Source organism: Vidua macroura, chromosome 3 (assembly GCF_024509145.1).
Source record: "Vidua macroura isolate BioBank_ID:100142 chromosome 3, ASM2450914v1, whole genome shotgun sequence".
In the NCBI taxonomy this organism is placed as follows: Eukaryota; Metazoa; Chordata; class Aves; order Passeriformes; family Viduidae; genus Vidua; species Vidua macroura.
The window spans coordinates 31,792,387-31,817,649 of NC_071573.1; the positions used below are offsets into that span (position 1 = coordinate 31,792,387).

The window sequence follows — 25,263 nt, forward strand, 5'->3', positions numbered from 1 at the left end:
TTGCTCATACTTCACCCCTTGCAGCCTCTTTGAATCCTCTGTTTGACATTTCAAAAGTGCCATGCAGGTTCTAATACACATTACACAGAAAGAGCTATTATAAAATTCCTGACTTTTTCTTGTTTGCACGACAAAGGGGGAATGGCAAATCCTCCAACTGGACCAGATAATCACTCTCCTGTGAAAAGCCTCCAATATACATCCTCTGTTTTCTTCTTAGTTGAGCTTCAAGTGGGTTTGGTCAATAATTTTATTTTGGGCGTGAAGCCCATAAATCACCTTCCAATACACATTGGACAGTGGAGAGTCCTGGTGGATTTGGCATCAGCCACAGGAGAAATCACATCCGGATACAGGGAAGCTGGGTGCTGCTGGAGCAATCAGACATTTTAATTTCATGTTGTCGTGGTCTTTTGAAGAACACTCACTGCAGAGCAGGACCACTCTCTGGAGCAAAGACTAATTGATGGATAAATAATTATGGGATCATGTCGTCTGCCATAAGAGAGAGACCATTACAAATCCATGGACTGCAGTTTTATCCAGGTGACCATATAAACTTAACAAATTCCCTGCTGGAACTGAGCTGGCCAACATTTAGAGAGCCCAGGTGCAGAAAGCTTTGTCAGCCATCTGAAAATTGCCCAGGTGGTTTCCAAGCCTCTGACACAGCCCATTGTGTGACCAGCTCTTTTGCCCCAGCCTCATGGAATCAGTAATGTGCCATTTGGCTGGAGAGACAGTCCTGAGGGAAGAGCTGAGTGTATGGAGCTTTCCTAAAGGGATGAGGGGTCACAAAAGCTTCAGGAAAAAAACCTTCCCTTTTATTCGCAAACGCAGGAGTATTTGACATGAGCTGAACTTTAAGCTGACAAATGAAGTGGATATTTTTCACTGTTGTTTGTGTCCTGGGAATGGATGTATTTTGAAGTAATATACAAATGCATGTCTAAAATTCATCTCCGGAGAAAGATGCTACACAAAGTGCAGGATTAAAGAATGCACTGCCTTGGGTCATGCACAGGCTGTTACTTTGTAGTCTGTTCCATTTTAGTCTTAAAACTCAATTTAGCTAAATAAGGTGCCCTTTTAACATCTAGCAGAGGCTTTATCATGCTTAAGAAGACAAGTTTCTTAAAAGGTTGTAAAGACAAAGTGAGCAGTAACAGAAATGTTGAGTGGGGCTCTTTCAGACGGCTTTATTGCCTTCCCCTGAGTACAAAACAGGCTGCCTCACTCAGCTGACACTTGTTTTAATGAGGGATGAGCCACAACGGGGTGATTTTGTACAAGTTCATTACATCACATCCTCCAGCCAGACTGTCCTCAGGGCACACCATTCAGCCTGGGCATTGGGTGAAACTGCACCAATTTTAAATCATTTACAGAGGCATATAAAATCCAAAGGGTCTTGATGCTGAAGACATTTGTATGTAGGCTCAGGTATGTGCCTGCTGGAGAGGATGAGACTCTGCCCAAAATGCCATGCTCCTTCATGCTTTTATCAATCACATTTTATTTCTTCAATTCAGTTCTCCTGGGATTGGTGCCAAAAATAGATTTCCACATCTTATACCAGCAAAGGCCAGGGAAGAGAAGGGTGTAAGTTTCCAGTTTAAATGTTACAAGGTAAACATCCAACCTCCTCACCCCAGCCTTCAGATCAGCTTCACTCTCCAGAGTCAGTGCTCTATTGTGGATGTTAACAGCATTCAAAATACTGATATTCTTCATCTATGCTGGGGAATAGTGCAGTGGTTTGATCTGCCTTTACATAAAGCCCTCTTCTTCTAAGCATGAGTATTATGAAACCCACAGGAATCCATAAAGAGTGATGGGAGATGTTTTTCTAAAATGTCACACCCGTACATCTTCCACCTTCTGTGATTCAGAAGCAGAGTAAAACCCCATAAATCATTCAACTGCTGTGATTCACTGCCCTGATTCATACACTTGATACAAATATTCAGAGATCAAAGTGGAACCTAGCCCCCCCCCCCAAAGATTTAAATGATTTTTCAATGCTTGCCATAAAAATGGACTTCCAGCTAAACCTAAAGCTTCTCCTGATTGTTATTGGCAAGTTCTCTGCAGTAAAGATTGATGCTGTCTTTAGGAATTTTATGGTGTAGTACATAAAGCAATGTATTCTGCAGTTGTGCTTCCTCCCTAGCAAGGCTGAACAGGGGACACTGATTGCTCAGGGGGCTTCTGGGCAAATATTTACAGGGAATTAAAAAAGAAAAAAGGAAATTTCTTCCCCGTGATGGAATCTAGAAGCCCCCTAAACCTTCTTGTATTAACTTTGCAGTGGATGAAGGTGTTAAACTGGCATGTCTCTACCAACAGGGGAGTGATCCTTTTAAGTCCTTTGCTTCATCCCCACTTGTGAAATTTGTTGTGCCAGTGGGACGAGGCTGGCTATAAAACCCCAGCACCGGGGACCTCCATCCAGCTCGGGCAGCCTGCCAGCACATCTCTGCCGAAAGCAGCCCCAGGGAGATCCCCCCCTTATCCCTGCCGGGCCGGGAACTGCATCTCTGCCGGAGGAGGATGGACCTGAGGTGTGCCTGGATGCTCTGCGTGCTCTGCCTCATCCTCACGGTCCAAGCGTTTACCCAGGAGCGGTTCAAGGAGGTGGTGCTGAAGCAGCTGGGGCTGTCCGAGGTCCCTAAACTTCATACGAGAGACTTGGTGGACCTGGTTATCCCAGACCACGTCAAGAACAAGTACGTGTCCATGCTGAAGCGCCAGAGGGTGAAGCGCCGAGCTCTGCCGAGCCTGGCTGGCATCCTCAGGGGGACCCCGGGACACACAGGTAACGTTTCTGCTGCTGGGAGCATCCCGAGCATCCTGCTGCCGCCAGCGGGATCTGCCAGGGCTCTCCCGGCCGGCCGCAGGATGGGTAGAGGCAAACCCCCGAGGGAAAAGGGGAATGAGGGTCGGGTTTGGCTCCAGAGCTCAGCTGGGCAGAGGAGGTGCTTGCAACAGCATCGTAAAGAGCACCCTTTGCACCTGGAGAGGGAGTCCCGCAGTCCTTCCAAAGGACAAGATGCTGCTGGAGCTTGATAAAAGCCTTGGCACCCTGGGAACACTCTTGGCAGGTGGGGGGGGGGAAAAAGAAGTGCAGGGCATGTAGGTTTTTGGATGAAATCTACAGCAAGCCCTCTAATAGGAATCACACCCCCTTGGAGGATGTTTCACTCTCACTCATCTCTTTTTTGTTTAGGATGGGGTTTTTTTGGAAAAATTACCAAGGAGGAAAATAGCCATACAGATACAATAGTGGCTGTACAAGGGTACTTAGAGCTTATTGTGCTTTCAAAGGACAACAGAGGACAACACCCCGGGCAGCAAATGAAAATACTTTTTCATTCCAAGTGGTGCAGTTTCCTGCTTTCATGCCCAGCACTGGCACAGAGGTGCACACCTTTTGAGGTCTGCTCAATTTGGGGTCATATTATGCCAGAGATTTAGTTCTTCCTAAAGGCTACAGAAGCTCAGACATAGGAGAATAATCAGGGCATTTGCAAGACATTGCTTCAAGTATGCATTAGAAAAGGTGTGTTTAGTCACTGTCTCTGCCACAAGGGCTCCACTGGGAGCATGGAAGGAGTGTGTTGTGATGATAATTGTGCATGATACGTGGTAGCTTTTCTCAGCAGGGTAGCAGTGACAGGCCATCCTTTTTGCCCGCAACTGCACAGGTTTGACAGGGGAAGTCCTCTACTCAGACACAACCACACGCCAGAAGCTGATGTTTGACATGGAGGGCAGAATACCTAAAAACAGCGAAGTCACAATGGCTGAACTGAAACTCTTCAAAAAGCCTCTGGACAGAGCAAACCTGCCTCCCAAGCAGTCTCACAGGCCTGTCTCCAGCGCCAGAGTCAGCGTGTACTGGGTGCAGCAGCAACACGATGGTACCAACAGGACATCCCTGATAGATTCCAGGTAAGAAAGGGGCCTCTGCTGGAGTTCCAGAGTTTGGGTCCTCTGGAGTGCATTTGGGTATCATATGGTTTGTGCCTCAGCTCAGTCTGATGGGGTTTACATCTGTACAACCTTGTTATGTGGCCTCTAAACCCAGAATGAGCTTTTAAGAGCAGATATTACACTGAGATGCCAATATATGATGATTCTTTGAAATAATCTATGAAATTATGCCATGTACTGCTACATCTTCCTCTCTAAAATCCCCCACCTGGCTCAATTCTCTGTCACTAGTTCAAATGGGTTACTGGCTGCTGATATTCTTTCCACTGGCCATTTCATTAGGTGATTAAAACAAGTAAATTATGCAAAAAGCATCTGATTCTGTAATGGTGAGCTCTGTGGAAGTTTTGTGACTCTTGAATGTTGAATTAGACTAGACTAGACACTTATGGCCCTAATGCAGCTCAGACAGGAGCAGGTGGGACCCTGGTGTTTACCAAGCTGTCATCACCAACACTGAGGCTGCACGTGATCCTGCACCACCTAATTTTTTGTATGAGCATGTAGAGAAGGTTTTTTCTGACCCTTCAGAGTCTGTTAGATCTGCATGTTTCTTTTTGAGGTGGCAATTAACTGTGGGTTCTTGCCCAGAGCAAAAATGATCTTGTAATCAAGGCATGTGACAATCTACAGGAAGTAAATTATTCTGCTGCAATAACAGTGCTGCAAGCCCGGGATTTATCTGATGGGCTTTTCTAATGCCAAGCCCTTGTCATGCAGGCTGATTCCTATTCGTGAGTCGGGCTGGAAGAGCTTTGATGTGACCCAGGCCGTGCATTACTGGCTGCGAAACAAGAGGCGGGAGCCGATGTTCCTGGAGGTGTGGATCGAAGGGGAAAGGCTGGGCAGCTATGCCTCGGAGATAGCCAAAGCTGTGCACTTCACCTCGCAGGACCCCAAGGATAAAGCCCTCGGCAAACCTGAGCTGGTGCTTTACACCCTCAGTTTGGATGACTACGGGTATGTATGAAACCTAAATCTGTACTGTCTCTAGTGTAATATTATCCCTGAATTATTGGGGGGACAAACCCAGGGTAGGCAGCTCTTACCAGCTTTTAATAGCTGTGAATGGAGTAGTTAGAAAACTACTGCTGAATCTCACCTCTCCTCTTCCCATATCTGTTGTCTGAATATTCAAACAAACCCTGAGCAGGGCCCAGGTTTCATGTCTCAGAGCCCACCTGTGCTATTAGCAGCAGGGATGATTCCTCCCGCTTCCCAGTTTCCAGTTATAGCACCCATTCCTGTTTCTCCCTTGGTGTCCAGGAGCCCTGGGGACTGCAGGGAGGAGGCGGTGATGGGGAAATCCACCTGCTGCCGGCAGAAGCACTACATCAGCTTCCGCGAGCTGCCGTGGGCGCAGCACTGGATCCTGGAGCCGGCGGGGTTCCAGGCGTACCGCTGCTCCGGGAGCTGCCTGCAGCCGCCCCGCACCCTGCGCCTCCCCGGCTCCGGGCAGCGCTCCTGCGCCGTGGCGGGGAGCTCCGCGCTGCCCATCATCTACCTCGTCAAGAGGGGCAACCACACCGAGATTGAGGCAGCCGAGTTCCCCAACATGATTGTGGAGAGGTGCAGCTGCATCACGGACGGCGCAGCACTGGTGTGACGAGTGGGTGGCCTGGAGTGTCATCCATTCCCTGCAGTCCTGCCAAGAGCCACCCTGGCCCCCAGCCCCGGGGCCAGGGATGAAGGTCCTGGGGGGTTCCGACCTGCAAGGGCCAGCAGCACTGGGGCCCTGCTGCCCTGCAGAGAGAGTGCACTTGGGGGCACTGTCCGTGTAGATGGGCCCAGAGGAGTGTGCATTTCACGTATGTGAGGGGTACCTTAGGAGCCTAGTGCTTCTCAGGGCCTCCTTGATGCCAGCTGAATTTCACTGAGTTTATTTCATCCCCCACCCTGGAGTACTACAAACAGCTCCAGGCAAAACAAGAGTGCCTATCACCAGGTGAAGAACAAATTCGTGGGCTCAGCTTTTCATTCTTAGGCTGCTGGGTTTGGTCCTTGTCTGCCCAAGCCATGTTTATGGTGAGCTGGAGAGCAGAAGCACTTACATGTATATAAACTGTACACACACACATGCACACATGTACAGTGTGTATGAATAAATGTGTGTATTGTCTACATACTGGATAGCTACATATTGATTGCTTACATATATATACGTACATAAAATATTTCCTAGAGCTCAAAGGAGCATATTTATGTGCATATGTACTGCATGTACATATACATATCTACATGTACATAAAATATTATCTGAAACTCAAAGGCTTATATTTTTGGCCCCTAAACCACGGGCTTAACACAGTTTGAGGCAGAATTTAGAGTCTTGGAATCAACAGGAGCATTAGGACTTAGGTTTGCTTGTGTGAATAACAGTTTGTTTTTCTGATTCTGTATTGCAGTTATTTCAATTTAGGGATACTTTTCAAGTTGTGTGTGCTTTGAAAATCAAGGAAAAAATAAAATACAAGTATTGAAGTAGTCATGTGTTTCCTTTTATTTATTCTTAGATCTAAAAGTGGAGGGGAAAAGGTCTGTCATGCTTCTGTGAGTATCCAGTGCCCAGCTCCTATAAACATACACACAGTAACAGCTCTTCTCAGCTACCTGCGTGATTTTATTTGCTCCCCCAGGGGCTGGGCTGAATCAGCAGGCAGAGCAGAGCCTACACCGCCAGCGCTTCATCCTGAACTGCTGCGGAGTTTAAGCCAACAGTTTCTTAAAAAGAAAACCTAGAACCTTACCTGCCAGCAGGAGGTGACACTCTCCTCGTGAGCCGCAGCGGTGACAGAGCCTGCAAGGGTGAGCTGGAGCTGTAGTGCAGGAAGGGATGAGCTGCCTCCCATCCCCTTCCTGCCCAGGTGAAACATTTTAACCCTGACCCTTCCTGACATCTGACCAACACATTCCCTGGAGAAACGCTATGATCATATGGTTTAATCCCTCTGTGAACTGTTCTGAGCTGCTGACCACGGTGTCACCCATGCTAATGATTTCCACCTTCGTGTCAGACTTCTCAGTTCATAACCCACTGAGATGGCAGTGGCTCTGGGAATGAAGCATTTGCTGCTGACCATCTCTGTTGGACGGTGGGATGTGGTCCCTGAGGCTCCGGTTGAACCTGCTGCTGGTGCAAGGACTCTGAAATGTGTTTGTCTGGCTAGACAGGGTGACCATGGATGAGGGGAAAAGAGACCTGTTTGACTCTGCAGTGGCAATGTGTTATCCACCAGGAAGACGTGAGTGAGTGTTGCTACTACTCTGCAGGACTCCAGGTCTGAGGTCACCCAGGCATCTCTGCCATCACCTCATGGGTAGGCTGGCACTTCTGACTTGTGTAAACATCTGTGGCAAAAGAGCTTTAAGGGGAGGAAAAAAGGCAAAAGCACAGACTCGCCATTCACCAGCGCTGGGCTACAGCACCCTGGGTCGCTGGAGTCAGAACTGGATGAGCCGGCATGATCTCTGGCATTCCCTTCTCATGACTGTGTAGTATCTACCTTAATGGCATTGGTATTCAGCCCCAGGTCCTCTCCAGCCAGCTCGGGGCAGGGCACAGCCTGAAGGCCAGGAGCTCAACTATCACCACGAGGAACAAAGCCGATGATCCAGCCACACACTGAGCCGGGGAAGAAAGTGAGCTAGTTGCTGCCTGAGAATGAAGAGCATTAACCCTGGCTTCCCTCCAGCCTCCAGCACTTGGACTTCAGACATCATTAATCCTCCATCCCCGGGGAAATTCTGTGCAGTGCAATTTGGGGCAGGCTGTTGAGGGAAATGGGGAGCAAGAGCATCACAGGAGCCGCGGGGTGGACGAGGCTCCTCCCTCCACCAGGATCCTGTGCTGTGTCCGGCGCCCCTTGCGCCCCTTGCTTTGCACCTGGCTGCCTTTGCTCGGGTGTCCTGCGGACAGGAGGTACACAGAAGTGAGCGGTGGGTCTGTGAGCATGTGTGTGACGCCTGGAGGGCGGGGAGGGGAAGGCGGTGGCCAAGGAGACCTGGTGTTACTGTGGGGAGAACTGCGGGTATTGCAGGGTGCAAATCTCTGAGCGATAGAGCCGTGCCTGCCCTGCTGCCTGCATGGACACTTGGATTTATCGCTAGGGCAGCTGCACAGATGTTACAGCATCTCTGCTGGGGCTGGTTTTGAACTTACATTTGGATTGAAGCTCCCCACTTTTGGGGAGATAGGACACTACTCCTCTAAACTCCAGCTGGCTTTGCAATGAAATGTTGCAGACTCGGAGGCTGGGCTGGTATGGAGAAGGCTCCAGAGACTTCTACACTGCAAACTCCTGGGCAGAAGGCTGTGGATTAAATACTGCCACACCTGGGGCTTTTTCAGACATCAGCCCACGCTACAGATAATTGTTTCCCAGCCTGTCATCCTCAATCCAGGCTGCATTTGCTGTGACACCTTCTGTGTGCTACTTGCATGGGTACAACTTGTAATGCACACAAAGGCTGCCAAGCTGTCATGTTCTTCTTTCCGTCTGAGCAACACCATCGTCTCTGAGGAAAGGCAGAACATCTCACATACCTGGCAGCAGCGTGCTTCAACATTGTCATTGATGCTGTGCTGTAATACAATAAAAAGGAAGAGCAGTGCAGGAGTGTAATGAACCCCATATAGCCAGAAATGATTTAAAAAAATGGAAAGGTTGTTTGAGGCAAAGCCAGCGTTAAACCGTCAGGCATGCTCCTGCACTGCTGAAAGCCCAGAGCACGCAGGTGCTGCCCAAGGAGCAGGAGGTGTGTGCTCTTCACATGGAGGACTTCAAGAGCCCTGTTAGTCTCACACTCCAGGTTAGGTTCTTGTGTGAATGTTCGCGTGGCAGCTAAATCTTATCAGAAGCATGAGCTTATCGTGAGTGTCAGCTCTGGCTGGCCCTCATGGCAGCACTCACAGGGTGACCTTTAAGGGCCTGCAGTGGTTAATGAAGCTGGACATGGGGTCTGGAGCTGGTCCTATCAGTCTCAGGAAAGTTTTCCTTAAGAGAGGCTTGGCCATGCCAGCAGCACTTTCTCTCTCCATTATCTCTACACATTATCTCTGTTCTAGGAGAGAGAACAAAAGTTTCAAGTCACATTAAATGCTGCTGCTAGCTGGACTACATTACCCAGTGTGATCTTTCAATTATTTCATTTAAACCAAGGCTGCCATCCCATTTTCTTTCAAAATCTGTGAGAAGTTGCAGCTTTTCCTAGCTGGTGAGGCCTTATTTCCTCTCCCTCTCTTGTTTTTTCTCTTTTGCACTTCACAGACTCCTACTAAGGGTGTCTGACACTTTGCCTTTCAGGGCAGCCTTCTAATTGCGTGTGTAAGCGGAAAGTCGGATGCCCAATCCACATCCCAGCAAAGGTGATAATCAGGGAGCTCCTCTGGCTTTGGCTGGCAACAGCTGGAGTCTGGGAAAGGGGAACCGAGGGCAAACAGGGGTGGGGAGGTGATGGGAGTGGCAGGGAGTATGACAGAGATCCTGCAGGACTTTGATGTTTTTAGAGGACTTGGGCTCCTCTGTCCACTCATGGAGCAGGTGTAGGAGAGCAGTGTGAACAACGTCAGCACATTTCAGAATAAAACAGAATAAAGAGCTGATCATCACCGCCACCTCTGGCCTGTGCTCTGGACATGCTTGGGCACTCCAGAGCTGCTGGGGTGTCTTGGTTTCCTGTGGTAAAACCAACAGGTGCAGAGTGGCCAAGAAAGACTTTTTAACCATGGCAGGAGTTAATAGGTTATCTGGAGATGCTGGGCACTGGAAAGTTGTGTAAACAATCCACAGCCCTCAGTATTCTATTTTTTATAATTGTTAAATCAGGGTGGGTTTGTGTTTGTTTGTTTGGGGTCTTTTTCCAAGCTATTTATTAATTTTGTTTTAAAGTTTATCCTAAAGTTTATTTATGGGTTTTCTGTATACATTTTTCCTTCTGATTTTAGTTATGAAAAATCTGCCTCTTTGGAAGCCTGGGATGCCTGCATCCCCTTTGAAGGTCTGTTTTCTGTTTGCTGAAAATTAATGCAATCAGTAGTTCATAATCATTACTTCCCAGGTGACTGCCAACTTCCAGCCCAGTGATCAGTAGCCCTGTCACCCTTGGGAGGTGCCAGGTAGTTACTGGGTGCTGGGTACAGCACCACACTTGCAATAAGGTGCCATCTATAACCACCAAACCTCAGAGAATTGTTTAGGTTGGAAAAAACCTCCAGGATCATCGAGTCCAACCACTAACCCAGCACTGCCAAGCCCACCATGGCCCACAGGTACCTCCAGGGATGGTGATTGAAGCACCTCCATGGGCAGCCTGTTTGTGTTTTCACTGAGGTGTGTAATGTTTCCAGCAGATGTTTCACAAGCTGACTGGCTCCTTATAAACACTCTTCTTCTTTCCATACAGCCCAGACAGGTCTTTCAAGAGCTCCTTGCTCCTTTCTGCCCTGCAAGTTTTGTGCAAATTCCTGATTCCTTGTGCCAGGTTAGAGGCACCCAGCGAAGGCAGCAGGGAGAAGCAGGACAGGCAGCTCCTGCATTCAGGCCACCGGGACACTTTCCAAGCATGCACAGCTGCTGGCTCTAAACCCGGGACTAACTACCCTGGATTAGCCCAGCCTCCAGCAGAGCTGGAAAGCAGTGATGCCTGTCCAGCCCCTCCTTTACAGCTGGGTGAGGTCAGAGTTGTCACCTCCCTCCCTTTCAGGTGTCATTAGGCATGTTAATCTGCAAAGCCACCCTAATTGCTCCGCTATAACCAAAGTCAAGCCAACTGAGGTGGTGGTGCTAACAGGGGTGCAGGCATTACCATTTCCAAATAGATGTCTTGGAGAAAGCTTTAGGATTTAAAAATATTACCTTCACGAGAACAGACATCGCTACAAACCAACCTTTCAAATGCCAGCATTCTCCAAAAAGCAAAATGTTGGATAAGAATGAGTTGCGGGGGGATCAGAGGGATTGATTGTGACTGTTTGAGGAACAGGCAGAATGGTACAAAGGTGACCCGATGTCCCTGCTCCTCAGCAGCACCCGCGGGACTCGGGTCAGGTGCCCTGTGCAGAGGGACGAGGCTTTGCCAGCGCTGCTGGAGGCGGACCCTTCCTCCGCGTCAGTCCAGTGCCACCTACAGCAGCCAGAGCAGAAGCTGCAGCACCCGGCAAACCAATGGAAGCAATTCCAGCACGCTCCAGCAAAAGGCGTATTCATGTCAGTGAGTGGCCTTTGAGGAACGTGTTCATTAGCACCGTGCAGGTGAGAACAATGGAACGGAGCCTTTTGGTTGAAGGCTGGCAGCTGCTGTGTCTGCTGGTGGTGATATTTCTAAGCCTCCAGCAGTTTGTCCCCTCTATGACCTGTCCTGTTCCCTGCTGTTTAGTGTGTTAGATGTACTCATCTTTCTTTCCAGGGAAGAGATGGATCCGTACGAAGAGAGAAAAAGCCCTCCTTCAGGTTTGTGCCAGTGTTTTCACTCATTACTTTTTTTTCAGTCAGTAAGTCCAAAATGCCAGTGAAACACGAGGCAGTGCTTAGGTGTTTGAAATAAATGCATTTAAAATTACACTTCAGAAATGTGACTTCTGTAAGTCGCACCACTTGCTTTTTGGGGATAGCAATTCTGTAGGAGAATGAACCTTTTCTCCGGGAAGATATTCACAGTTTTGGTGCATTTACAACCAGAAACATCTTTGAAATCTAAAGCTACATAAATAGTCAGGAAAAGACAGACAGAGGCTGCAAACTGCACTATCGTCTGGCCCTGGACTAGAAAGATCACCTCTGTTTTGATGCCATTCTCTCCTACAGAAATAGCCCATATAACACTGGAACTGGGTTTATTTTTTTTTTTTTTTCCCCAACTGTTGACTTTTCTGGTTCTGATTTTGGTCCAAATTCTTAAAAAGCTTCAAGCACTTCACCTACTTGTTTCTCTTCCATTGAAGGATCAGTCCAAGTCCTGTTGTTACCCAGCTGTTTTCAAAAGGATATCCTTTGAGCATGTGAAAGTCCTGAACTGCCAGTGAGCACCCCTCTGGCTCTCCAGACACAATAATGCTCTAGGCTAATCCTTGGTGTGGGAAGATCCTAGAGCAAGTGCTTGTGCTTTTTTAACTCAGCAGGAGCTAAACAATTCCCATATAAACTTGCCAAATGTGGAGCTGGTTCAAGGTACAGCTGTTGCCCTCTAAGACAGATGCAGGGCATTTCTTTTAATTCTGGCACTACTGAAGATGCAGTTGGTCAATTGTGTTTGGTGCTACTGGTGGTTTAAAATATCCCAGCCCTTCTTCACCAACCAGTGTTTTTATCTCATCCTGCTTCTGTTGTGCCAGCACAAATTTGTTAGAGCCACATCAGAGAACTGATTTGGTTTAACAAGGAACCCGCAACACTAAAGGCAAGTAGGTGACACACAGGGTAGGCTTGGAAGTGGCTGCATCAGTACAACTGAAACAAGAGAGCAACCACAGTGAGGGGAAATAACTTGGGTAGGAGCTGTTGCCAGAACACACCACTACCATGGCCAATTCACTTTTGTCCCATACTCCTCATACTGGAGAGGAGCTTGAGTGTGCTCAAAGAGCTGAAGGCTCTCCTGTTCCACACACTGTCACTGCCTTTCAGAGAGCTGCTGACATCAAGGGTTTGCCACTCAGGCAGGGACTCAGATCTAACATCCCCACCCAACAGATTTACACCAGCAAAACTTCAACAAGCTAAGGTGACCTCCCAAGCACCCTGCATCCCAGTTTCCTAATGAAACATTCAGTAAACACACCCATTTCCTTTCCACACAGAGTCCACTTGTCCTGTCACAACCTCCATGAGATGTGATTTGCAGAGCCCCAGTGCTTCTCTTATCCCTCCAATACAATGTGGAACAGATCCCCAAGCACTGTGTCTATGAATGATGATATTCTTCCCACCTGTCCATCCTTTCCATAACTCCTTGGGATGCTAACAAAGCTTGTGGATGTGAGTTCAGAAGCTGAAAGGATACCAAGAGCTTTTATTTAATGACATCAAATACACATGCAAAAAAGGTAAATATTCCCAAATCTAACCAGAGGTTTTCCCTTTAGGGGGCTTTGCAAATAGGGATGGCTTAATCTGGTCTCTAGACAGACCTCTCACTGAAAAAAGCCTTGCTGCTCTTTCCTTCAAAGTGCCTCCACATTTCAGTCCCAAAGACATCAATCCCATCTTCAGCTTCTCTAAACCCAGGGCTTCCAGTTCAGCAGCAGAGTTGAATGCCAGCAGGTCTATTGGTTCTACCTCCTGAAAAGAGAAAAACATTTGAGAAAAACATTCAAGAAAAACAAGAGTTCAAGAAGCACTTGGACAATGTTCTCAGGCACATGGTATGATTCTTGGGGCTGTCCTGTGCAGGGCCAGGACCTGGACTTTGACTCTTGTGGGTCCCTTAGACCTCAGAAGATTCTATTATTATCCCAGGGAAGTTTAATACTCCCAAGGAAATGGAATGAAAAACATCAGTTTACTACCTTGCCCAGCAGTTCAGTAGCTTAATCTCAGCTTCCAGAGGCACAGCAAAGCTGACAGCCCTGTTTTAGCCTGATGCAGAATATAACCAGTATACTTCCAGCAGGAGCAGGAAGGAGGATAAAAGTTATTTCTAATACAGTTATGCTGTAATTAAAGAAACTGATTAAAAAGCATCTCTTTTTAGTAAGATTCACCCCCAAAAACAAGTTGTGAAGTTCACATCTCATCCTGCCACTAAAAATATGGATTAAAATTCCATCTTCAAAGGAAATTGGTATATTTGCAAATTGACTGAAGGTAGAAAGGACCCCTACAAATAGTCTGGTCCAATCCAGGGCCTTGTCTACAAAAACCCATGGAATAGACGGGATAATTCAAATGCTGGAATTTACTAACACACTATAAAGGACACAAGATCTAAGCCCATTTTGTTCAATATTTAAATGAACATACTGATCTTATAGTCTGTACCTAAGAGACTTCAGAGCAAGGAATAACAGCAGTGGGAAAGAGAGAACTCCCCTTAGGCACTCGGCAAAACAATTCTTGCCAGCAGAATCAGAACCTTTGTCCTGCTAAGCATACAAAAACCCAACTGGTTGCCTCATTATTCTCACCCTACTTCTAAAAAAAAAGTATTCATCAAGGACTACTATAAAAATATTTCCACCTGCAATAACAATCTGCCACAGCATTGGTGGAGTTTCCTGTTCTAGGAATAGAAAGTCTCACAAATACTGCGCAGAAGGTAAACAGTGAAGAATGGTAAACATCCTGTTTAAAACTTGCCAGCTCTAATAGTACAGTAGATGGCAAAGTTCTAATTGATCAGATTACATCCTTGGTCTTTTCCCCACTGAACTGTAATGAACTTTCACACATCAGAGTTCAGTTGTTGCCAGTGGCAGACTTTCCACGCAAGGTGAAAAAAGGCAGAAGATCCCAGTAACTCCCTAGCCTGACAAAAAGAGCTACACTTTGGTTTATTGCCAGAGTAAGCCCAGATTCATTACTCCCACAAATCTTTAACAGTAATATTATGCAAGGACCTATAAAGCAGAAGTATTGGCACCTTTTGCTACTAAGTATCAGTTGGGCATTCATCAATCCCGTGGGAAAAGCTACACTGCTGGAGCTTGTTTGCTTCTTCAGCTCTAAAAGCAGCTGAAGACACACCACATTTTGTACTGCTCCATACTTACTGTACTCTGTGACTGGTTTGTTTCCTTTGCCTTAGCAGGAACATTTTCTTGCTCTTCTTTCTGAGCTTGAGTCACTCCATTCTTTCCTTGGATGTCTCCCTTTAGGGGCTCTGTCATTTTGCTGTTTTCCTCAGACAGAATTTCAGCCTGCCCACTTGTGCACACCTCTCCTTGCAGATCTCTTCCAGGACCTTCTGGCTGCTCCAGTGGTTTCTCACTTGTACTGGTAGATGGACTGTCCTCTTTTGAAGCCACAGAGCTGCTTGAACACTCATCAGAATTTCCAACACTTCCATTAGCACTGCTGCCTGATGGACAACTTCTGTCAGATGCACAAGGGGAGTCATCCTTACTGTCATCCTCACAGCCTGAGCCTGTGGCCTCATCTAATCCCGGCCTGGCACAGGGAATATGTTACAAATTAACATACATCTATCTTAACTTTTTCTCTTTTAAATAATTTTTTATAATTGCCATATTTCTCTTTACAAAACCCATTTCAGAGAGATATAAGGACCTCCTCTAACAGCTATTTAGGTTAGTTTAGTTAATGGAAGAGCTATCAATATTGAAAAGGAGCCCAAAACAGGTATTACAGCATTCCCAACTTCTCTTCCATGTTACATTAGCTGAAAGATGCCAGGGGGAAAAAATAGTCTTTTTAAGTTCATTGTAAATATAATTTAATGTATGAAGAAAAGGACAATAGGAAGTAGTAGAATATAATCATTTAGAAGGGGTGGGGGGAAAAGTTTCTGTTTTTGCAAATGAAGCTTGTTTGCTCCATCTGGAACAGAATTATAGGAATGCAGAAATGTTTACTTTCAGTTCTTTGATTTACTCAGGTCAGTCTTTTTATTTCTATTTCAGGTTACATCTCAGACTAGACTCTGCTTACTTGTATGTATCTAATGATTCATCCTTTTTAAGGCTTAAGGCTGGAGTATAAAAACAAGGTATAACTCTTACCAAGGACATTTTCTTTTTTCAGACTTTGTTTCGCTCTTTCCAGGCTCACCTGGACGCTTCCGACTCTTGCCACTTTCTGATGACACTGCTTTGCTGGCAATAACCTGCAAGCCTTCAAAACAAATTTGAAAGCAGACGTCATCAGGACACAATTAACGTCTGTTGTAAATTTTACTTATCTTTTCACTTCTGATGCAATTTAAAACACTAATTGAAAGCATCACTATTGGTGATACAGACTCAAAGCTTGAACATAAACTGAGTAGCAGCAAAAGCTTTCCTACATGGATTTACTAGGGCACATAGTCAATTAAAATTGGATTCCTGAACTGAACTATCAGGTTCTTCATCCCATTCAAACTCAAGTCTCACTATCTAGCTGACAGCAAGAGAACAATACAGGGATAAACAAAGTAACTACAGAGACCAGGAAATGAAACAAGGTATTCCGCAGTTGGATCCAATGTCTAGTTCTTATGTAGAACCCCTTTACAATTTCACTGTGTAGTTCTTACATTTCAACTAGCAAAACCACCTTCACAGAATCTGGCTCTTATTACAGGGTGACCTAGCAAAGCAAGGTGAAGTATCACTTGTATTGTGTCATGCTGTTCAATGGAATTTAAATTTAAATTTAAGAAATTTACACTGAAATGGAAGATTTCATTCAACCAAAAGAAACCAATTCTTTTTTTAATTTTCCTGCTGGAGTGAGGCTAGAGAGACCCCGGCCAGGCTGCCATACCGATGCGCAGGGACTCCTCCTGGCGCTCGGCCATCTCGCGGTACTGCCGCTCGTACTCAGGGTCGGTGAACGTGTGCCGCGGCTCCGCCAGCTTCCGCTGCAGCCTCTCCAGCCGCCGCTGCTCCTTCTCCGCCTCCCGCTCCGCCTGCTTCTTCACCCACTCAGCCATCCTGCACGCGACACAAGCACCGCGTCAGCGCTCACGGCCTTCGCTGCAACACCCGCTCCTTGCCCTGCACTTACAGAACGCTCCCACCGCCTGCTAGGGTGGGAGGCAATGGGAAATGACAACAGCACCCAGCAGAACTGCTGAGGAAACAGACAGAGACTCTGCTGCAGAGAGGAGAGTAGGGTTTACTTTGAAAGCCAGAAACAGCAGTTAAGTTCATACATTCCCAAGACTGCAGTCTTGCAGCTTCAGAGAGAACTGTGAGAATTCCACATGAGGAATCCAAGAGGTGCAGAACAGTCTCTCAGACTCAGGCTGCAGTAAAAACACATCTATTTTTGCAATAATAGAATTACAGTCACGAAAGACCTGTTGGCTTCCAGTCCATATGCACTTAAGATTTCACTTTTGCTCTTTTTAGTACTCAAAACACCCATTTCATTGCTACAACAGGTTGTCATTTGATCTCTTTTGTTAACAGTGAGCTACAGGATCAGGTTATTTTACAATTTCAGCTTCTGAGAAGATGCCTTACGCTTTCTCGTGATTGACATCCCGCAGTCTCCTTCCACTGAGATCTCGACAAGCCTCTCTGTTTGTTGTCTTCTCAATCTGAGCACCAAGGGCTCGCAGCATCGACCCAAACCCTTCCAGAGGAAAAAAGTAATCAGGAATTAGCTAAACAGAAACATCTTGTCAATATAAGGAGTCCAGCTTAGGCTGAAATCTTTAGTTCTTTGGCTACTGAGATTTTGGTATTTATATGGGTTTTTTAAAAATAAGAGAAGATAAAGTCAATTAGGTCACATAGCACATTCAAATCACAGACTATTTGTACCTGAAATATTTGTCCTAAGTGACCACCGAATGAAACTTGGCAGCCTAAGATGATAGGTCCTTTTAACACAATTTCTAACTCTGAAGTCACTTTGGTGCATGCTACAGACTTCTACTAACAGAGATAAGCTGTAAAGTGATGTGAGGAATAAGTGGACTTCAGCTTCCCTGGTCAATCCTCAGCTTTGCACACTTTGGTTTTAGCTCACAGACTTTGTGTCAGTCATACACACAACGAGAGATCTGCCAATATCTGAGGACTCCTGTTATCAGTATAGACAATGGCATAACAGGAGTTTTTTAACCTAAGAATCCAATCACTAAGAAGCAGAAAAAACAACAAACCTCCTTTTCCACCACAAAGTCTTGGCTCCAGGCTATAAACAACTCCACTCTGCAACTCATCTTGATCGCTGGCCAGTCGCCCATTACACTTCACATATAAGCTTTCTTCTGGAATGTTCTGAAAACGCAGCAAAATTGAGTCAGGTCATTGAGCCAGAGAAAATGGAACATTCTGACAAAGAAAATCATTAAGCAGTCGTGTTTTCTTCCTTCTAGAGAGGAGCAAATAAAAAAACAAAACAAAACAAAACAAAACAAAAACCCCAAAAAAACCCAAAAAAAACCAAAAACAAAAAAACACACACACAAAAAAAAAAGGCAATCTGAAAAACATGAGCATTCTCTAATGGTGCTTGTTTTAATTCCCGGTTACCAAAGGACTGAACACAGTCTAAATCAGCTTGCAAACATGAATGGGGGAAAACTGTACTATGGGAAAAATTCAGAAACAACGTGTGATGACCTGACCATAACCTTCATTCCCTGTCATCCAGTGCCACTAGTGGGAAGGAGATAGAGCCCGGGAAAGAGGGAGGGGAGGAGGGAAGGTATTTTTAGGATTTCTTTTACCTCTCATAATCCTACCCTGATTTTGACTGGTAATAAATTAAGTTCATTTCCCCAAGCCAAGTCTGTTTTGTCCGTGATGGTGACTGCTGAGAGATCTCCCCGTCCTTATCCCGACCTTTGACCCATTCTGTTACATTTTCTCTCCCCTGTCCAGCTGAGAAGAGAAGGGAGATAGCGGCTTTGGGATGCGCCTGGAGTCCTGCCAGGGTCAACCTACCACAGTGTGTATGTATATATAAAAACACACACACATATACATATATATATATATATAACATAGATAAGAGGCTACAGGGCTCTCTTACAGCAAACCCTCCTGCTCAGCTAAGCGACGAAAGCGAGGTGCGCACAGGTGAGCATCGCGACCGCCCTTCCGTGGGTGTCGCAGCGGCCTCCCGGCGGGCAGAGGCCGCGGGCGGCCTGCGCAGCGCCGCCGACACCGGAAGCGCAGCGCCTCCCGAGGCCGGAGGGCCCCACAGCCAGCCCCGGCTCCCCGCTGCCCCGGCACTCACCAGCTCCCGGGCGCGGTCGCGGCGGAGGCAGAGCACGGAGCCGCCCCCGGGGGGCAGCGGCAGCAGCCGCGCCCGCGGCCCCAGCGGGTCCCGCACCCAAAGCGGGTCCGGCCCCGGCGCCGCCATCGCTCCGGCCCGCGCGGACACGTGACGCGGAAGAGGGCGGGGCCGCGGATAGATAGCCCCGCCCCCTCAGCCCCGCCCGGCGCCTCTCGGACGTTTTTGTCGCGTTTTACAGTTCGCGGTTCCTTATGTAAACGGTTCAAGGCGAATCCAAGGAGCCCCGCCGTTCCAATTCCCGGAATTCGTGCAGCCCGCCGGGTTGTGCAGCCTTTCCAGAGCCCGTCACGGGCGGAGTCGCGCGGAACGCGCACCGTGGCGCCCGCTGGCGGCGGCAGCGGGAGAGCGGGAAGGGAGCGCTCGTGCCCCCTCAGGGACCGAGGGCGCCGCGGGGGCACCGCCGAGCACCGCAAGTGTAAGAAATGCAGTAGAGATGGACAGCCCTGCATTGTCCGGCCAAACACGGCACAAATTTCACGCGAGGATTTGCAGGGCGAGGGAACCCGTCTCTGTGGATTCTTCTCCTTGTTTACTCCCACATGCGGTTTTGGGAGATGGGAACAGGCCCAGAACTCTGGTATCTGGGGGCAATGTGCCTGGCTCGGGGTGATCCCAGACATGAGGACAGACTGGGAGATAAATTCATTGGGAGCTGCCCTGCAGAGAAGGACTGGGGGTTCCTGTGGGTGGAAGGCTGGACAGGAGCCAGCAGTGTGTACTTCCAGTCCAGGAACCCCAACACATCTGAGGCTGCATCAGAAGAAGGACAGCTGGCAGGTCAAGGGAGGCGTTTTGCCCCCTTTCCTCTCATGACATCCCACCCGGAGGGCTGTGCCCGGCCTATCCTCAGCACAAGAAAGGCAGCCGGTTGGAGCGGATCCAGAGGAGGGCCAGGAAGATGCTCAGTGGAGCTGGAGCACCTCAGCTATGAGGACAGGCTGAGACAGCTGGGGTAGCTCAGCCTGGAGAAGAGCAGGCTCTTGGGAGGCCTCCTTACACCCTTACAGTACTTAAAAGAGGCTTATAGAAAAGATGCAGAGACAGATAGTGATTGGATAAGGGGGAATGGTTTTAAACTAACAAAGCAGAGATTTAGTTTAGATGTTAGGAAGGAGTTCTTTACACTAAGGGTGGTGAGGCACTGGCACAGGCTGCCCAGAGAAGCTGTGGCTGCCCCAGCCCTGGAAGTGTTCACGGCCTGGTTGGATGGGGCTCTGAGCAACCTGGTCTAGTGGGTGGTATCCCTGCCCATGGCAGGGGCTGGAACTAGATGATCTTTAAGATCCCTTCCAACTCAAGCCTTTCTATGATTCAATTACGTGGTCACATATAATGTGTTTAAATCAGAGTGAAAGTTGATCTGGAGCGGGAGTCCACAATCAGCTCTTCGTGACATGTGGTAACTACCTGTAAGCAGGAGACTGAATAATTAGTTAGGGAAAAAAAATCCCATCTCTACCTGTTCAGGAAAGTATGTGTACAGAGGTATGATGGTGATCCAGGCAGTGCAACCGTTGTACTCTTTGTTGGTTTCAGATCTCCTCCATGTCTTCATCTTCAATATAACCATCCACATAGAGGGTATTTGAAAGTAGGTTGCTCCCAGATGTCTCTGATGGGAATTGTTTCAAACGCTAGCAAAGATGTGGTTGGATTGCCCTGAGACCTGCAGTGTGATACATGTATCACTTTATCTCCAAATAACAGTGTTTCCTGCAGTGCCTTTTTGTTTAATAGCAGCATGGGCAAGGACTATTGCTCATGGTGTCATCTGCCCACTTCAGGTGTGTCCCCACCCGAGGTGGGAGCTTCCCTGCCAGGGTGGCACCTGGCACCCTGAAATCCCTGTTAGCAAGTGAGGCTCCTGTGCTGGAGCCTGCAGCTGAATTCAGCTCTTAAGCATGGTGCTGTTTCAGAAACATGCGGGTTGTGTCTGAGCTGCTTGGCTGTTCCTGAAATTTTGGTGATGTGGCTGTCCCACCCTTTCAGCCTGCTGGAGAACTGTGCTGCCTGGCCAGGCCTGTGCCAGCATGGATAAGTGGTTCTCATGCCTGGCTGTCTTAAACTGATGTGATAAAGAAGGAGGAAGCTGGGAAACAAAGAGGCAGAGAGGTGACTTGAAGTGGAGACTTCAAAATGTAAACAAATGAGTAATAACTTAATTAAGGGGATCTCCCGATGGGTTTGTCTTGGCCAACTCACAAATCAAACATCACCCACCATTTCTTACACTATAATTTTAGCTAAAATATTTTTGTAAAGGATTCTGACCCAGTCCAGACAGTCCCTTACTATCTTTATTTGCTACAATAAGTTGATATTTCTGATTTATGTGTCATGTTGACACAGTGGAGCCATTCAAACCCTATGTGTCTGTAGCCTGCAAAAGCTGTGGTTATTTTTTGCTGGATCAGGCCCAAATTCAGTTGACATTGTATTTTAAGTCATGTGGTAGTGCTTGTTTCATGCCATATCTGTGGCATGCTACCTGATGTTAAATTCCACCACATTTGGGGTATTTTTATTCATTTGCGGTGTCTGATTGAAATGTAATTGGTGAATGTGAGGTATGCATGTATACTTATGCAGATGAATAAGTATTTTCTTCTCATCTGTGGGATTTCACTTGCATTCTGAGGGCATGAATCATTTCCTCCTCTGAAACTCCTGTTCTTGGCATGGAGGGTGTGGAGCTTGCCAGTACAGGCCAAATAGGTGGAGTTGTCCAGGAAAGAGCTGGGCCACAGAACTGCCCTGTGGATGTTCTGGATCAATGTAATCCACAGGTTGTTTGAGCTGTGTCTTTTCTGAATGTTTCAGTCTACTCTTTTATCTCTGGGATTTTGTATCATCTCAGTGAAAATTGGACCTAAAAAGAGGCCCCTCTGCATCCTGAGAGATGTCCATCCATGACAGTGACCCGTCATTCCTAACTCTGACACCTGGATTCTGCCTGGAAGTTAGATCTGTGATACCCTGAAAGCAGGAGAGCTGACAGCACTGGAGTCATGCTGACATAGATCAGGCCCTTTGCAGGTCCTACATCACCACCTTACAGGTGGTTTTGGGCAACTAATGCCATTCTCTGTCCAGTGCTGGGTCTGTGGATGGGTGACTGAGTCTATGAGACTTGTCCAGATCCCTGCACATAGTCAGACTACAAGCAAGCAGCATTTAACAAGCAGAGGAGTGGTTTTTTCCCAGCTCAGCCCTACAGCAGACCCTGCTCTCAGGATTTATGCAACACCATTTAGCTGGTTCATGTCAGTGGGCGAGTGTTCCTGTGTCTCTTGTTCTTGATTATGCTTCTATTCCTAGAACTCATCAAAAGTCTATTGCCTTGCTCCTCACAGAAAAGTCTAAATAAGTCAAAAGGGCTGTTATTATAATTTCCCATTTGAAATGTATTTTATGAGAAGTGTTATTCTCTTTGTAATACAATGAACACTCTCTGATTCTGCAGTGGTGCTTTGGACTTAGTTAATAAATCATGCTTGCCACTTTTCATTTAGAAAGGATTTCACAGACATAATTAATTAAACCTGACAGTATCCTTGTGGGATAAGTAAGTACTGACTGTTTCAGTGGTGACACTCAGGCAAACTGGTTATTCTACCTTATCAAAGGATCAAGTCTAGAATTTAAAACTTTCTGCTATCTTAACATAATTTAGCAGATGAGGCCACCCATCTTTTTTGTATTTCATCCTGATATTCATATGTGATAGAAATAGCAGGTGGGGTTCTGTGGCCTGCAGGATGCAGTGTGGGAGACCAGGCTGTGATCTGCTTCAAATCTATTACTTGATTTGACATGGAACACAGATTTTTCAGTCTGTTTGGAACCATCAGACTGTCATAACACTGCTATTCATTCACTTGCTCATTCATTCACCCTCATTGTTTCCTCCAGTGTGTTCCATTTTAATGGTGGTATCAATGCTTCCCAGTGTTTTTTAACGGTCTGTCAAGACCAGGATCACATGATGCAAGACTGTAATGAGGAAAGGGTAAGTTACTTGCTGGCCCTTGTCTTCTAATCTACACCTGAAAGATGCTTGTGGGAGTGAAGAACACAAAACTAGTTGTTCAGTAGGAGCCCAGATTAGCAAGGATGGGTCAAGAGTTGTTCTGGTCAGAATTCAGTCTTTTTCACTTCTAAAAATGCTCCTAGACACAGGTAAGAGAAAGGATGGAAGACTTCACTAAAAGTATGAAACAGATGTGTATGTTCCTTTTAGGATATTCTAAGTGTGCAGAGATATTAACAAAGGTGAATTTTGTCCACTGAGGTCACTTCCAGAATTTGAAAACACATCCTTTTAAGAGTGGGGGTTTTTGTCTGCTATGCAGTCAGTCATGTACTGTCATAAATATATGGAACTGGATCATGTGGATCATCACTTTTACATTTTAATGGTATCCCAAAGGGTAAATTCCACATAATGTATTTGCAATTAAATGTGTTGCATGCTTTCATATTATTTTTATATGGAGGATAAGGACAAGATGAAAAGAAACCTGTGTGTGCATGTTCTTAGGACAGTAACTAAGAGGCTGTATGACATGAGGGAACACTTTTTACTTCAGACAATATGATACTGTTTGACATATCATACTGTTTGACAAAAATGTAATTAACTGTAATTAATCTAAGCTGATGTTTGCAAGAGCAGTTTCCTGCCAAATGTCAATAATCAGTTGCTTCAGTTTCTGTGTGGTCGGCACAATGGGAAGAGACAGTGTTAAGATACCTGATACTGGGATAGGAACAGATGGGGGAGAAATAGAAATGTTTACTTATACATTGTATGAATGCAATAGCTGCTGTTTAATATTCTTATTGTCTCACAGGGAATGCCTGTATTTCAATCTCCGAACAAGTCTGGGGCGAGTAGCTGGATTTTTTTATTCTTACAGCCCATAGTTGTTACTAGTGCAGATAATCAAGAGACAATCATGATTTTAAGGTAATTCTAACCCTAGTTTTACCCTCACATTGGTCCCTATGTTGTGCTTAACACCTTTGTCTCCATCCTATACAGGGATATTTAAACTGTGAGTTCTTTCAGGGGAGGAACATGCACTACTCTGCACATACATATGTGAAGAACTTGAGAAACCAAGATGCTTCTTTGTTTGGCCATAAATACCATCAGCACAGTCAGACCTGTTAGTGTTCTTAATAGCAATTTGAAATTTGGCAGCAATAGTTTGAAATGAATTGATTAATTAGACACCCAGGTAACATTGTAGAAGGTAACACTTTGGGTTCTAAGAATTCCTTAACCTTGTGTTTTCTCTGCTTTGCTAGTCTGAATGCCTAGATTTGGTCTGCTCTGGTTAATTTTAACCAAATACAGCTGGAGAGTGCTGAATGGGTCACTTGTAGTGAACAGTATATTTTATAGGAAAACAATACCAAAACCAGGTCTCTGCCTCTTTACTTTTGCTCTCCCTCTAATGAAGCTTTTAATTACAGCTTGCAGAGACACTGCAGAGACACTGCTTAATTACTAAATCTCTGTGTAGGGACTGGATTCTAGTTTCCTAATTATCACCTGTGTGTGTGACAACTTCATAAAAATCCAAAGCTAAGAGTAAGCATAAGGTATGAAATGTGTATATTATATGCAAGGTACATCTTTATTTTCTGTCAGACCCCTATACCTTAAAGTTTTTAAGAAACAGGAGAGAGTGAACGTTGTATGGCTTTGCAATGTGGACTTTTCATCTCATCATGACACTGTCTGCAATAATTAGACCAAAGTTACACTCTTCTTTAAATGATCAGCTGAAGGGAAAAAAAAAAAAAAAGAGCAAGTATCCTCATTTGTTTTTCAACTGAGATGAAAACTGATTTGGAAATGTTCCTTGCTAGAACTGAAGTTGCATTTCCAGTAATTGGGAGGAGCTCACAAATTATACTACCCCACCCATGTCTGCCTGCTTTCAGTTTACCTGAAGAGACTACAAAGAAACAGAAAGAGGAAAAGAGGACAGCAACAAAAGGGAAAGCACACAGGACAGGTGTGCTCTAAAAAGACAGAAATTTCAAGCAGAGTGGGAAAGCCCTCATTTTGGGCTATGTTCAGCAGAGATATCACGTGCTTGGGAGTCTGTGGCGTGGTGATGTTCATAAATCCTGTTTAAAGCAGATGGTGACACTGATCATTTGACCTTTGATCAAGTGTTAGGAGTCAGATCCTCAGCTAGTGTAAATTCTCAAAGGCCCACTGGCTTGAGGGAGAGATGCCCCAAGTTAAGGATCCAGTCTGTAGTGGAGAGAGGCCTCATTCTCTGGGTGCTGAGTTTGACGTGGTTGCCTTTTGACTGGATCATACAAGTCCCACTTA

The 25,263-nt window shown here is 46.2% G+C and overlaps 2 protein-coding genes across 2 annotated transcripts; one reads left to right on the forward strand and one right to left on the reverse strand.

Annotated features, from left to right (window-relative positions):
* Positions 1-1,822: 1,822 nt before the first annotated feature.
* On the forward strand, positions 1,823-6,446 carry LOC128805130 (left-right determination factor 2-like). The gene is made up of 4 exons (XM_053973632.1): positions 1,823-2,818; positions 3,708-3,954; positions 4,717-4,956; positions 5,263-6,446. Exons 1-4 carry the CDS (start codon positions 2,554-2,556, stop codon positions 5,600-5,602), a joined length of 1,092 nt encoding a protein of 363 aa, XP_053829607.1. The 5' UTR covers positions 1,823-2,553; the 3' UTR covers positions 5,603-6,446.
* A 6,536-nt stretch (positions 6,447-12,982) lies between these two features.
* Positions 12,983-19,008, reverse strand: SDE2 (SDE2 telomere maintenance homolog). Its single transcript, XM_053974058.1, has 7 exons — positions 18,849-19,008; positions 17,767-17,884; positions 17,120-17,231; positions 16,416-16,585; positions 15,671-15,782; positions 14,702-15,098; positions 12,983-13,271 (listed from the first exon to the last, which is right to left on the reverse strand). The coding sequence occupies exons 1-7, from the start codon at positions 18,972-18,974 to the stop codon at positions 13,053-13,055; spliced, it is 1,254 nt and encodes a 417-aa protein (XP_053830033.1). The 5' UTR covers positions 18,975-19,008; the 3' UTR covers positions 12,983-13,052.
* Between the last annotated feature and the right edge of the window lie 6,255 nt (positions 19,009-25,263).

Coding starts and splice junctions, on each gene's coding strand:
- LOC128805130 (XM_053973632.1), top strand. CDS start 2,554: ATGGACCTGAGGTGTGCCTGGATGCTCTGCGTGCTCTGCCTCATCCTC. Junction 2,819..3,707: donor GGGGACCCCGGGACACACAG/GTAACGTTTCTG, acceptor GCAACTGCACAG/GTTTGACAGGGGAAGTCCTC. Junction 4,957..5,262: donor CTCAGTTTGGATGACTACGG/GTATGTATGAAA, acceptor CTTGGTGTCCAG/GAGCCCTGGGGACTGCAGGG.
- SDE2 (XM_053974058.1), bottom strand. CDS start 18,974: ATGGCGGCGCCGGGGCCGGACCCGCTTTGGGTGCGGGACCCGCTGGGG. Junction 17,232..17,766: donor ACTTTGTGGTGGAAAAGGAG/GTTTGTTGTTTT, acceptor TTCCTCTGGAAG/GGTTTGGGTCGATGCTGCGA. Junction 15,099..15,670: donor GAAAAAAGAAAATGTCCTTG/GTAAGAGTTATA, acceptor TCCCTGTGCCAG/GCCGGGATTAGATGAGGCCA.